The 14713-nt window shown below is 46.0% G+C and overlaps 1 protein-coding gene across 2 annotated transcripts in view; it reads right to left on the bottom strand.

The window, feature by feature from the left end:
• FAM171A1 (family with sequence similarity 171 member A1) overlaps positions 1-13333 on the bottom strand; it is a 73726-nt gene extending 60393 nt beyond the window's left edge. Inside the window, exons 1-2 of one of the 2 annotated variants that reach the window (XM_083467404.1) lie at positions 13161-13333; positions 12874-13063 (exon numbers count right to left, since the gene is read on the bottom strand). In XM_083467404.1, the coding sequence (XP_083323530.1) occupies positions 12874-13063; positions 13161-13319 (349 nt within the window). In that variant the 5' untranslated portion in view covers positions 13320-13333. Of the gene's footprint in view, positions 1-12873 lie in introns of both variants that reach the window. The other variant, XM_083467405.1, reaches the window with a different exon arrangement.
• Positions 13334-14713: the final 1380 nt, after the last annotated feature.

The raw sequence follows: 14713 nt of genomic DNA, 5'->3' as shown, positions 1-14713 counted from the left end.
ATGCCACCTGAAGGGATGTGCAACTTTGATAATGAACTTGAGTTGGCCATTTGAGTTTCTGCTGCTCAGCTGGAAGTTTTGCAGCGAAATTAATACAAGTGTGAGCTTATGTGCTGTCGTTTTAAAGATAAGGCCCCGATGATTTTAAGAGCAAGAAGATTAAAAGCAAGACGAAACAGTAAAAATAAATTGCAAGTTTGCTGGTGTAGATTTAGCTTGTTTAATGATGGTAAAGATCTACAGGGGATTGTCTTGGGCAGAATTAAGAAGGCCCCAATCTGCCTCTACAGGGCTGCAACTCCACGTTACATACACAACGTATATTTAAAGCACATGGCTTCCCCAAAAGAATACTGGGAACTATAGTTTACCCCTGACAGAGCTACAATTCCCAGCACCCTTAAATTATAAACTGAGGAAGAGAGCAGGAACCTGTGTGAAGGGCCAAAGCCCCCAGAAAGCTGGAGTTACTGCACTCTTGTCTATTGTGTTGGCAATGGAGAGTCACATTTATAATAATAATAATAATAATAATAATAATAATAATAATAATAATAATAATTTTTTAATTATACCCCGCCCTCCCCAGCCAAGGCTGAGCTCAGGGCAGCTAACAAGCAATAATAAAAACAAGTTGAATGAATACAACTTAAAAACAAAATTAAAATACAACATTAAAATATCGAAACTTTAAAATATTAAAAAGTAGCCTCATCGCAGGAAAAAGGAAAAGAAAAAAGAAAGAGAGGGAGGGAATCAAATTGGCTCCAAGCCAAAGGCCAGGCGGAACAACTCTGTCTTACAGGCCCTGCGGAAAGAAATCAGATCCTGCAGGTCCCTGGTCTCATGAGGCAGAGCGTTCCACCAGGCCGGAGCCAGAGTTGAAAAGGCCCTGGCTCTGGTTGAAGCCAATCCAACTTCCTTAGGGCCCGGGACCACTAGGGTGTTGTTATTTATGGACCTTGAGGCTCTCCTTGGGGTGTACCGGGAGAGGCAGTCCCGTAGGTACAAGGGTCCTAGGCCGTGAAGGGTTTTAAAGGTCAAAAGCAGCACCTTAAATCTGACCCTGCACTTCACCGGGAGCCAGTGCAGCTTGAAAAGCACTGGGTGAATATGCTCCCATGGCAGAGACTCCGTGAGGAGCCTCGCTGCAGCATTCTGCATCCACTGGAGTTTCTGGGACAGCTTCAAGGGCAGCCCCACGTAGAGCGAATTACAGTAGTCAAGCCTGGAGATGACCGTTGCATGGATCACTGTGGCCAGGTCAGGGCGGGAAAGGTAAGGGACCAACTGCTTGATGCGGCGAAGGTGGAAAAATGTCGCCTTGGCTGTTGCTGTAACCTGCGCCTCCATGGAAAGGGAGGCATCAAGGATTACACCCAAACTCTTAACGGAAGGCAATGGCATTAATTGGGCCCCCGCAAGAGAAGGGAGTTGGGACATGTTTGCCCATGAAGCATGTTGCGTTGAATGTGGACACCCCTAGGGTTGGCTCACAAGACTGTTTTACTGCTGCCTGTTGTACTGTTTAGTTGCTTTTCAGTTTTCTTATGATTTGTATCATTATCATAAGCAGCTTGGAGTTTGAATGTTATCATACACAAGACACACATATCCACAAATAAGCAAACAAGTATTCTGCTTTGGGTCTATCTGAATGACTGAATATTTTTTGCAATGCCCACTTCCTATGCAGGCCTCTTAAATGAACATTAAACAGAATGCATCTGTGTGTGAATATGAGGAGCCGCTTGCTATTTTAACTCCCTTATTGCGAAAATTTGCTGACTTATTTCCTATCCTTTGTTCTGGCTGCCTTCTCCTGCGACTACTTGAGGACAGTTCATAATATTCCGCATAAAGGTCCCCACATTCCCATCCCCTACGAAAACCCTTAAGGATTTCTTGCCTTCAGAGAAAGAAAGAGCTTCCTGTTCTGCAAAGCCCTAACAAACACAATGTGTGTTGGAGAGCTCTCTACTCCTTCTCCAGGCTCACAATGGTTGGCACCAGACAGGATGGGGCGGTGACCAGAGCAAGGAGAAGGAGCCTCAGACCTGGGGGGTGGGGGTCAAATGTGGCCCTTCAAGCCTCTTGGTCTGGAGCTCTTCCCAGGCCATACCCCTCACTGAATCTGCTTTGTACCAAGCATGTTTTTGCCTGGCTTGCTTGTGTCCTTGAACTCTGATAAGGCCTCTTTCTTGTCTGGATAGAAGACAAGAAAGGTGTGTATGGAAACTAGCCTGACTGTACACCCTTGTGCAAATTAATTGAAACAAAGCATGTTTTCTATGCGGCATCGATCAGTCTGCCAAGCACCCACAAAAGAAGATGTTTTGGGGATGCTTCAGTTATTATAGTGTTGGAAGCCTGCAGCCAATAGAAGGATGTGCTCACCACAATATACTGAGGTTCTACGAAAGAGCGTTATTCCAGAGCTGGAAAAGATGTATCCTGATGGTACTGGGATATTGCAGCAGGACCTACTCGCCTGTCACACATCAAAAGTGGTGAAGAAATTCATGACAGAGCAGCAAATACAGGTACTTGATTGGCCAGGGAATCCCCCGGACATAAATCCCATTGAGAATTTGTGGGCTATATGCAAAAGTCGCCTCTGTGCTGTAGACTGTACGACTATGGAGAAGCTCATTCAGGCGCTGATTCAAGTGTGGTACAGGGATCCGAAAATCAACAGTGACTGTTCGAAACTAGTAGACTCCATGCCAAACGGTGTTCAAATGCTGCTTAAAAATAGCAGAGGACATTTCCGTTACTAGTGTACGTATATGTGAATTTTGTACAATAAATTACTGTACTATATTCATTGTTTGTTTGCATATTGTTTGTAGGTGCTTGACAGACTGATCAATGTGGCATAGAAAACATGCTTTGTTTCAAATAATTTGCACAAGGGTGTACAATGTGAAATTTACATCATTTGCTCCACCTGCTATTGCCTCTGTCCCTGAACCGTCACTGGAACGTGGTCCTCAGAGGTTTGCCCAGAAGAGAATAGTGCCTCAAGGCTGGAAAAGGTCCCCTATCCTAAGAGTCCAGTTACAGATAGGTAGCCGTGTTGGTCTGCCATAGTCAAAATAAAAAAAATCCTTCGAGTAGCACCTTAAAGACCAACTAAGTTAGTTCTTGGTATGAGCTTTCGTGTGCATGCACACTTCTTCAGATACACATACATACATATCTGAAGAAGTGTGCATGCACACGAAAGCTCATACCAAGAACTAACTTAGTTGGTCTTTAAGGTGCTACTGGAAGGAATTTTTTTATTTATCCTAAGAGTGTCAGACATGGATGGGGAGGCGGGGGACCCAGTGCAAATCCCTACACGGTCATGAAACTGCCCTGTGGCCTATGGCCAGCTGCTCTCTTCTGGTCCACCTTACCCAACAGACCTGTTGCTGAGATAAAATAAGGTGAGGGTAGAACAGAACCAAGTGCGCCATTCTGACATCCTGGGCTGAAGGATGGGCAAGAAATGCAATAAACAAGGTAGAGACCTCAGTCTGTGTGTGACTAAGAGACTGAGGCTAGAATCTGAGGCACCAAGGGGCTGTGTTCACACAAAGCCTTTGAATCATACAGGAATTGTTTTTTCACACTGTGCCTTTAGGGTTTGCCCTTGTATACAACTTCACCAATAACGTCCTCTAAAGCAGCAGCTACTATTCGTGTTGCTCTGAGGGGCATACCAAGGGGTTCACCAGGTTGACACCCACCAAGGGCGCAGGGCCAGGGGCCGCAATAATTGCATGCCTCCACTCTGGCTACGAGTGGGGGCCATCTCAGAAGCCCTATGGAGCCTGCTCCCCAGTCAACTGGTGGCGCTATTAGCACCTTGCAAAAGGAGCCAAGGTACACCTCTGGTTGTCTGTACTCACAGATGGATGTGTATTCAAATTCATGTACCAGTGTTCTCTATTCCCCTCCCCTCAACACACACAAACACACACACACACGGGACTGGAAAGTGGTGTGTTGATATACTGATTTACATAGGATATATATGGGTATATAGATATGGCTGAGTTACTATACACCCTAGTAAACACGCGTAGGATCCCGTCATAAAGTTGACAAGGACACTACAGAAAAGGCTTACCAGGGCAAATACAGAACTCACAGGTCCAGCTTTTTCTTTCGTTCTCTCCCTGATTTGTTCTCTTCTGCATTGTCCCCCACACTTTATAAGACACGTTCAAAGAAGAGGGTCTCATCATATGAACACTCGCCATGAGAAGAGGCGGCAGAAGAAGAGGATAAAAGCCAACCTATGTTTTTTTTATTATTTTTAAACAAGAGGAATAAAAAACTATGGACCAGACAGACACCAAACTGGCAAATGTAGAGAACCTGAACTTAGAAGAATATGTAAAGTCAGCCAAAAACCTTCAGGAAATGAGGCATAAGCCTGAACACAGCAATTACATTTCCCAGAGGGAGAAAATATGCAGCGAGGAAAGCCAAGGACAGGGCCTGAAGGCAATGGGGGGGGGGAGAGATGGATAGAGATAATAAATACACTCAGAGCACTGATTAGAAAAATTAAGGGAAAGCTGGATGAAGTAGGCTAATGTGGTAGAGACACCAGCTAAACCCTTGAGGTGCTCATATAGCAAAATGATTGATAGAATTGCAAGCAAGCCACAATGACTGCAGAAGACCAGCAACAGAGGAGGTCACCACTGGGAAACTGAAGGTCAGACTTCATGCCTCACATGTCTCCAGGAGAGACTGAAAGCAGCTAACATGGTTGTGTTAGGATTTAGGAAAGGCTGCAAGAGATAACATTCTGCCAATCCATGCTGATATGATAAGGAGTCTGGATAACCTTTGGAACACAGCATCATGGATTAGGGCACAGCTGGCCCTACCATTAGGCAGAGAGACGCAATCCTGCCTCAGGCAGCAGATTGGAGGCACTGCTAAAGAATAGCAGGCTTTAATCTTGTCAGGTTTTGGTTCTTGTATTTGTAGTTGATATGTATTAATTACAGTTATATTATTTCATTGGAACACTGATTTTGACATGCTGGATTTTTTTACTTTTAATTTTCTTGATACGCACATAAATAAGTGCATTGTTAGAATTTTACAGGGTGGAATGAGATTATTTCCATTTACAGTGGGCACTCTGTATGCACAATTTCCTCTCTTCAAACCACTTTTTTATTTGACGGAATTTCAGGTAACTTGCACAAGGTACAAGCCTCCATTTGGAAACCACATTGATGACAGCTGTGTCTTAAGTCACTGTGGGTCACTAGGTGAATGCCGTGGAGAGATGGCCAAGTTTCCATAGAGGCTGCTTATAACGTAACTGGTGAAGCCATGCTTAGAGAATTGCATGGTTGGACCTCCAAGCAGCCAAAAACGAAAGTGAGCTTCTTTTAAGGCACTGATTTAGATGGTCACACCGCAGTTCACTGTGAGCTGCTGCAGATTATGAAGGATAAAGTTGCAGCTGAGCAACAAGAACACCTGCATTTATTCTTTTACACTCTTTACACGTGGGAATGGGACATGCTTGACAGCTGTTGTTTCTGCTTTGTGAAATGCTTAAAGCAGGTGGCATGCTGACCTGGCCAAAAGCCTGTCTTGGTCTTAAAATCTTGTGCCATTGTTGATGAAACAGTTGTGAACTTGGTTGGTTGCTGTTTCCATTTCACTTCTTTTCACTGACTTGGAGGGAATCAGGCTGTTTCAAGTCACAGAGATAATTGCATCACTTATACAGTGGTACCTCAGGTTACATACGCTTCAGGTTACATACGCTTCAGGTAAAAGACTCCGCTAACCCAGAAATAGTGCTTCAGGTTAAGAACTTTGCTTCAGGATGAGAACAGAAATCGTGCTCCAGCGGTGCGGCAGCAGCAGGACCATTAGCTAAAGTGGTGCTTCAGGTAAAGAACAGTTTGAGGTTAAGTACAGACCTCCGGAACGAATTAAGTACTTAACCCGAGGTACCACGGTAGTCTGTACTGTTGTGGCTTAAGGATCCCACCCTTTGGTTTAATAGCGTTGCCCGAAATTGGTGGTAAAAAATATTTCGGAATTCCTTGCACCAGCCTGAAATTTTAGCAACCACAACCAAAAGGTCAGACACCAGCCTTTTTCCTGGGATGAAAAGAAAATATTTCATGTAACCGCATCATATGCCAGGTCCTCAAGACCGCTGGGATATTTTTTGACCCTTCAAAGTAACATTTTCTTCTTCTTCACAGATATAATTCTAGATTTTCAAGAAGGGGGCAAGCCTCTGGAGTGACAAGACTGTTTGATACATGCATATATGCTCGATAATCATCAGTTTCTTCATTCTACCCTGGCACAGGATATCTGCAGAGCTACACTTGGCTCAGAGTGGTAACAGAGAGATCCAAGAGATGTGCAGGTCTTCCTCAGTCCAGGCTGTCAGTCTAAGCCACGAGGCAGGAAACATGCTTCAGCCCAAGGGCCACAATTCTTCAAAAGTGAAGTTCCAGGGGGCACATGCCAGTGGCAAAACCGGTAAAATCAATGGATGTTACTCTTTGTCCAAAGACTACATTTGAGTCACACAGAGGTTTCAACTCATGCAAGCACACCTCTCTATCTTTCCTCCAGACAAGCAAGAGGGATTATGGCAGCAGTTTAAGGACACCTTCCCATCAGGAAAAACTTCTGAAGAGGCTTTAGAGGTGGGACAATGAGGTGGTATGAGAGAAGACGTATGTATGGCCAAAGCACAACATTCCCTCTCTCTCTCTCTCCCAGGCCTCCTCCTCTAAGCTGGAGTGGACTCTCCCATCTCTCACTGGCCACACTGCAGTTGACTTGGCACTGTGTCTATTAAGACTATTATTAGGGCTCAGGCACAAAAAGGCAACTTGAAAGACCCTTACAACAGACCGAGTGTGACTTTATGTAGGAGTTTCTTGGAGACTGAATTCCAAGCCTGTTTACAGCTACAAGCCATTCGTTAAGCGCTAATTGGAACAGACTTCAGAATATTAAGCTATTAGAAAACATAAAAAAGCCGTAGCTGCTGAGAGGGGAAAGAGGATTTTCAGAAGCATTAAAGGGCACTTCTGAAATCTCTGAGCTTTGACATTTTCTGCCACCTAGGTAAGAATTAATGGACATAAAAAAATTATTATTTCAGAATGTTCGGAGCAGGCAGAATGCATTCAGCTTCTAGAAATGCAGAGGTAAATCCCATTTGCATCACATCTGTGGCACCCATGCCTAAGCAACTGCAGGAGAATGTCTGTAAATACTCTCAAGCTGTCATTTGTTCAGCAGACCCATCAAGGGAGTATAAGGTGCGCTAAAGGAGGAAAAGGAGATTGCACAGCAGCCAAATGATTTTCCCACTCCCACCCCCTGCATCTGTCTTCGCAGTGGTAGATACAGGGCATGTCCCTGCACCTGTGCCGAAATTTTCAGGGAGTCTCAGGAACTGAGGCAAATGGTGGCGACAAGAGACAACATCCCAGGACTTATTCAGAAATTAAAAACAATCTCCATGTCCAGATTGGCATCCACCCAAAAGTCCTGAAAGAACTCAAATGCAAAACCGTTTACCTTTTAAATAAAAATATTAATGTCCCTGTGATCAGCTTCCATACCCAAGGACTGGAATGTAATTTTTTTTTAAGGTATGCAGGAAGGATCCAGGAAATTACAGGCTGTTTAGCTTAGTGTCTGTTGCTGGAAAACGGGTGGAAAGCATAGTTAAGGATGAAATTACCAAGCACATAGAAGAACAAATCATGCTGAAGCAGCATGGCTTCTGGAAAGGTAAACACACTCTTTTAAAAAACTATACCAAGGGGGAGAAAAGGAAAAATCACTGGTTGTCACCAGCTGCTGTGCGTTACCCCAAGCAGCAAAGTTTGCAGGCTGCTTCTGGAAGATGCTCAGGCTCTGTCAAACATCTACAGAAAGGGAACAGCCAGCAAACAGTTTTCTGCATGTTGTTTGCTCTTATTTGCCACTCCAGGTACTACACTACTGATCTAAGAAATCATGACAGAGCACAGAGGAAGAGTTTTCTGAGTTATGCTGGGACAAAGCCATACAGGGCTGGCTCTCTCTCTCTCTCTCTCTCTCTCTCTCTCTCTCTCTCCTGGCACCACGGAACTCTGCGCAAAGCACTATAGCTAATATTGCTTTAAGGGACCTTAGTGACCCAAACCCCATTGGCAATGAGGATACTGCATGATGCCCAGAAGTCAAATCACCAAATATCTCGATCTGAATAAACAGAGACACATTGTCCTAAAAATAGAATAACTGTGTCTGCTCACAGAAGCATGCTGGGCTTTATCACAGCAATGTGAAATTTTCTGGGGTAATCATCAAGCGAGTTCAAGGCATTTCAGTTTAGATCAACTCTAATTTCAGAATGATCCTATAAGAACTGACATTGTTAGACGGCATGTGTGCAGGGGGCGGGGGTAGAAAATCACCATACAAATTAAACAAATTCTGTCAAAGTTTGCATTAGCCCCGTTAAGTAAAGCTGTACAAACCAAGTCCTCTGAAAAACCGACAAACACTTCAAAGCAGCTCTTATCACAACATTTACTGGGTTTTAGTTTTCCTTTCCATGTTTATGTTCACATTACAAATACAATAAATAATAATGAAGATCAACCATAAGAAGCAGATAGCTAAAAGCTTGCTAGCAAATATCATGGAGAAGGCGCCAGGTGCAACTTTCTGGTAAGACTCTTCCATAGCTAGGGTACCACTACCCCATCTAGACTGGTTTTTTTGGAGTGGTGGACGCTAATAAATTGGTCTTAGATTTCATTATACAGGTAGCCAGAAATCTGCAAGCTCCTCAGCTTGTCTGAGAAGTTGTTTTTATAGGTCCAAAGAGTCAGCTAATCAAATAAACAGAAAATAACAAAAACCTCTGCCCTTAACAAACCCATACATAACACAGAAAGCTGCCTTGTATTAAGTCACACCAATGGCCCACCCAGCTTAGCACTGTCTACACTGACGGTCAGCAGCTCTCCAGCTTTCCAGGCAGAGGACATTCCCAGCCTTACCTGGAGAAGCCGGGATTGAACCCAGAGCCTTCTGCATGCATGGCAGATGTTTTACCCTTCCCCACTGGTCCATCAAGCGCAGCAATGTTTACTCTGGCTGGCAGCAGTGGTTTTGGATTCGGGTCTTTCCCCAACCCACCTGATGCTGTTCACTGTTCCTGGGGTTTGAACCCAAACTCTCCTGCATGGGCCCTACTATTGAGTGTATAACACTTCTAGAAAGGGAGCCCCAGTCTGTTGTGTTGACCTTACCTAATGAAGCTGGACTAAACAGGAGTACCAACATGTATAACAGATAAACATGGGTTCTCTAATATAGACAAGAGTAAGAACTGGATTATAATATCAAATAGATGGCACATCAAAACAAGGCTACTGCTTGTATTGCCAACACTTTATCCACCACCACCTGATACTAAATCACTCTATAGAGCTTGCTCAGTGTATAAATCCATCTATATTAGGAAGGAAAACCAAGAAAATAATCCATGGGGTTTGGTATCTTGACAAACCATACAGCAGTAAGCCCTGGATTTTCAACTACTGATGACAGAACTTGACCACTCTATTCACCATAAATCAATGTTCTCTGCTCACTCAAGGGTGACATAGCTCAAAGCAGAAAAGAGGTCAACTTTTCAAAGAGGAAGAGAGAGAGAGCAAGTCCGCACGATAGCAGCTAGATAATAACAGCTGACTCTCCATCTTTAAACCTTTCCCTTGATTTACAAATCAAGCTATTCTGTAGCTGCTGCATTTTATGGTTCCTTCATCTAGATATTGGGTTAGGCCAATCTTTAAGTCATCTTAGCAATAAAACAGAAGCCTGAGGGGAGACAAGACACTGTAAAATTTTAAAAAGGAATGATCTGGCAAAAGTATCAAGAATTCTATAGGAATTTAGCTACTACATAAAAGAATTCTGTGGCGCACATATTTCCCATGTTATCATTCATTCGATAACCAACAACCTGATCCTATGAGAGAATGCTTTAGGAAACAATGTCAATGGGACTTACTCCCACTCAAAAACGACAGGATCACAGCTGTACTTTCATTCCACATTATTGGTATAAATTTCAATTGCAAAATCATGAACATAGCATCACTTAGGCCTCTTAGCCTTACTTCATGGCCCTTCAACAAGTTAAGCAGCTCCTCAACTTTATGCATACAAATGCCGCAGCTGAGATGGGAAATCCCCTCCTTACTGTGTTGGACCGCAGTTCCCATCATCCCTCACCACTGGTCATGCTGGCTGAGGCTGATGGGAGCTGGAGTCCTATAGCATCTGCAAGAACACAACTTCTTCACCACTGTACCACAGTATCCCAAGTCACATTTTATGGGAACCTAATGGCAATATGAATTTTAGGTTCACAAAAACAACGGGCATTGATTAATGTTTTGAAAACCAGCTAAAAACCCAATTGCCACAACACAGGGCAGCTATGCAAACTTCAGTCCCACTAAAATCAATGGGGCTTAAGTTTACCTCTCTCCCCATGCTGGATTGTTACATTATTGTGTGTGTGAAATGAGAATATTAATACCTACTTGCAAAGGGCAGGTCCAAACGAGTATCATTTAAAAACAAAATCTGGTAGATTAGCAATTTGTTTCAACTCATTGATCAGTTTTTCAATCATAATAGGAATTCTTCACACACACACACACACACACGGACAGACCACTTTGTGGAGTCCCCAAGAAAGCAAAACAACAAAAGCAGCAGTCAAAAGTTCAAGAAGTCAAAGCAAAACTGATCTTGTCAAAATAAGAATCAGACCACAGGGCTAGAGCTTACGGGGTTTTTTTGGGGGGGGGGGAGGTTAAGAGCACATAGTGCAGAAGGGAGGGGATGATTTATTCAGAAGCAATGACATAACAGTAGTAAAAGGCACAATTGTAATCTATCTTTTATTGGGGTATAGAATAGCGTCACTTAAAGGTCACTGGCCTTTACATGCATACCCACCAAAAGTGGAGGCAGGGACTGTTACCATGGTGCCACTTGCTTTCTCATCCTTATTACTGGTGGGATGTTATTAGCCTGCCTTGATGAAGCTTTTTACAAGAATAAGCACACACTCTTGCAAATGCCCTTGATGGTTTCATTACCAGCTACTTTGCAGTCAATCCTGCAGCAGGTAATTAAACCAAAACACGAACCCCCCCCCTCCCAAGAAAACCCCTAGTTTGCTGCAAGTTAACATAAATATAAGCCACAGCAGATCAGTGGCTTTTGAGGGGGTCTCTTTCTAAAAGATGCAAAGAGAAGCCTGGGGAGAAGGGAAAACATTCCGGCAACAATGAAGGATAGAAATGCACATGGGGACCTTGACTAAATGGTGATTGAGCAGCTCTCCCACCTCCAGCACTTTTGTGGAAGTGGCAGGTTTACAGCACACAGGTGCATTTTGTGGATGGAAGGATATGCAGCAAATAGGTTGGAGCTTAATGGGCAAAAATTGGTTCCAATAATAATAAGGCCTAATAAGTGCTAATTTTACAGATTTGGCTTCAGCATCATCTATGCTCCCTCTAATCTTAAGGCTTTTGCCATATAGGATTATTTGTGCCGGGGTAGGGGGCGGGGATGGATAAAATCAGCATAGCAAGGAATGAGAATCGCATATGGTCACCTCTGAACAGATGAGCCCAAAGCGTGACTAGCAAGCGACACACACGCTGCTTTTGTATTTGCAAAAGGGCCCTGTGCAAAGACTACAGGGTGAGCAGCTCTTCTGAAAGCTGCTTTCCCCAGAGGAGGCATCTTAACAGAGCCAGGCGGGAGAGAAGAGAATCTAAACCTTCGGGGGCAGGGGTTGTCGCTGCCAAGCTGGGTCCATAAAAGACCCAGCCAATGCCACCAAAAGAAAGGGGTGTGTGTGTCACACAACGTGAAAGGCCACAGGAGCAAAACCAGCTACAATACAACAAACACCTGGTGGAGCGGGAAGAAAAGCGGCAGCACGAAGGGGGTTTAGCAAGAAGCGAAGCCCCGTGGAACCAGCAGTGCAGAACAGTTTGTCAAGGGGTCTTTTTTTCCCGGGGTGGGGGGTGGGAATCAAAGGTTTGCCAGATGGCCCTTCTCCCCCACGTTTTTTGGGGGTCAGACACCCCCTTCTTGCATAACACAGTAGATAATTTTATTTCAGGACCTTGTGAGACCTGCAGAACAGAAGGGCTCCCATTCGCCCTCATTTCGAATCGAAGCATTTCCAAATCGAAGCAGCCTCCAGCAGAAACATGCACGCAGAGGCCAGCCGCCCTAACACCAATCCGAATCCTCAAAGAGGAAGCAACTGGGGGGGGGAGATGGGGGGGGGAGAGAGAAGCGCCCATCACCGTGGCAGCATCGCGACAAGAGTCAAGGGGGAGGAGGGGACTCAAGACTTGCGCAGAAAAAGCCTGCGAAGGGAGGCAAGGAGGATTCGGGGCGGGGGGGGGGCGGGAGAGAAGGCGGAAAAGCAAAGCGAAGCGTGCGGGAAGCACAAAGCCGAAGCGGAGGCTGCGGTAACAATAGCCTCCGGGGCGGCGGATTCCGAGCCAGGCGCCCCGCCGCCGCCACCACCGAGCGCCCCGCAGCTCACTTCGGCGGCGATGGGCGTCACGGCGGGCGCCGCCCCCTCGCGCCGAGAGAAGCAGCTACCTCCGGCGCCCGATCGGGGCTCCTTCTCTCTATGCAGCAACCCCCGGATCCCTCCAGGCGCCCCCCCCCGCATTAACGCATCCCGAAACCCTCCCCGGGGTGCGCGCTGCGGTTCGCCGTCGCCGCGGCACAAAAGCGGGCCCCCCTCGCACCGACCTTGAGCGGCGCCGGGCGTTCCTAAGGTTTTGGTCACCGCCTTCCACACGTTGCAGCCCAGCAGGCACAGCAGAAGCGCCGCCGCCGCCTTGCTCATTTTCCCCCGCCGTGGCAACAGCGGCCGCCGCCGCCACCGGGAAAGGAGGAGGTGGAGAAGGAGGAGGTGGGAGGGAGGGAATTGCCGGAGCCGCTGCCCAGCAGAAGGGGGAGGAGGAGGAGAAAGAGCCGCATCAGGGGCTGGCCCGCTCCGCGCCTCCCTCCGCGCCTCCCTCCGCTGCCCCGCTTGCCCTCTCCGGTTGCTGCTGCTGCATCGTTGCCCCTGCGCTGCGCCCCGGCAGCATCCCGCGCGCCTTGCTCCCACCACTGCGGCTGGGTGGGCTGCGAGGGGGAGCGCGCGGCGGGTGGGTCTCCCTCCAGAGGCGTCGAGGCTCCTCCACCGCCACCATCAGCTCCTTAACCCCTTCCTCCCTTCCCCAGGCTCGCTCCCCGATTTCCAAGAGCGGAGTCCGGGGGTCGGAGCTCCACCTGGCGGCTGGCGAGCGGCTTGCTTCCGCCCGCACAAAAGCCCGCTTCGGATGGGGAAAGGGCTTGCCGTTGTTGCCCCGGGGAGGCAGGCAGGTGGGCGCCAGCCCCCGCCGGCCTCCCTGACCCTCGACACGTCTTAAAGATGAGTCCCGCTATGAAGCTGCGCGTGAATAGAGATCGTTCAATGGATTCCTACTCTGAATGAACCCCCCCCCCACTTACCCCAACACCTTTAACAGGTGAGGGAGGGGGGATTTTGACCCTCTCCCCAGGTTACAGAAACGGCATTATTGATCAAGGGACCAACATTATCAATCATGTTAGGTTCCAGTTGAAAAAAAATAAATGTTCAGGCCTCTGAATGCATTTACATTTTGAAGATCTTGCAGAAAAGTTCTCTTTTCGCAGTAGCTATCACAAGCCAGAGTTTATGCTACACTCAACTTTTGATGGGGGAATGCCATCTGCAAACCTCCCTCTTGTTAAAAATTAATAAAATCTGGAGCAGAGGTGGAAAAGCTCCGGCTCAAGAGCCCAGTGCAGCCCTGCTGGTCCTTCCATTAATAATAATAATTTTATTATCTGTACCCCACCCATCTGACTGGGTTGCCATGGCATAATCATTGCCCCTTCATTCCCCCTGGGCAGAGAAGACAAGCAGGCTTTGGGGCTCTTATTTGAGTCATCTTTTTAGTGGGTTGGGTTGGATCTGCCCTTTTATACATACGATTGTTGAGCATTTTAGGTTTTTACTTTTGTTTTTAATATTTGTTTTTTGTAAGTGATTTTCGGTCACTGTTGTGAAAAAAGCAACTAAATAATTACAATAAATTAACACTGCGTGCTGTTACCATGCAGCAGAAGCACCATTAAACAAACCTCCAGTGCAGCCCTCTTCACCATCTAAAGATCCATTTGGATATTTGCTTTCTTCTTCCTCTTTGCAGGATCAGAACTGTAAGGAACAGTAAGGAAGGACCAGAACCGTAAGGAAAAGTTATGTGTCTGCACAAAGAGAAAAATGGATGACCTAGGAGCAAATGCCAACTGTGTTGCATCACAGAAAACAAAGCTGTTCAATGTGCTCATGAAATCGAAATTACAAATGCGTGTGCCAGCTCAAGCTCCTGACCCTTGTTAACACATTAAAAAAAACCACACACAAACAACACCCACCATTAATACATTATCTGACTGTAAATGTGTCTGGCTGTTTTTGTCAAATTGGTGCACCAAATGTCCTCGGTGTACCAAAAACGTATCGGATGGTTGAAGGGCAGGGTGAAATATCTTCTTTCAAAGCCTACTTTAAAAC

The sequence above is a fragment of the Podarcis liolepis genome (assembly GCF_965112155.1).
Source record: "Podarcis liolepis genome assembly, chromosome: 12".
Lineage (NCBI taxonomy): Eukaryota > Metazoa > Chordata > Lepidosauria > Squamata > Lacertidae > Podarcis > Podarcis liolepis.
The sequence above is the reverse complement of the archived record's forward strand: the minus strand, read 5'-3'. Positions and strand labels throughout refer to the sequence as shown.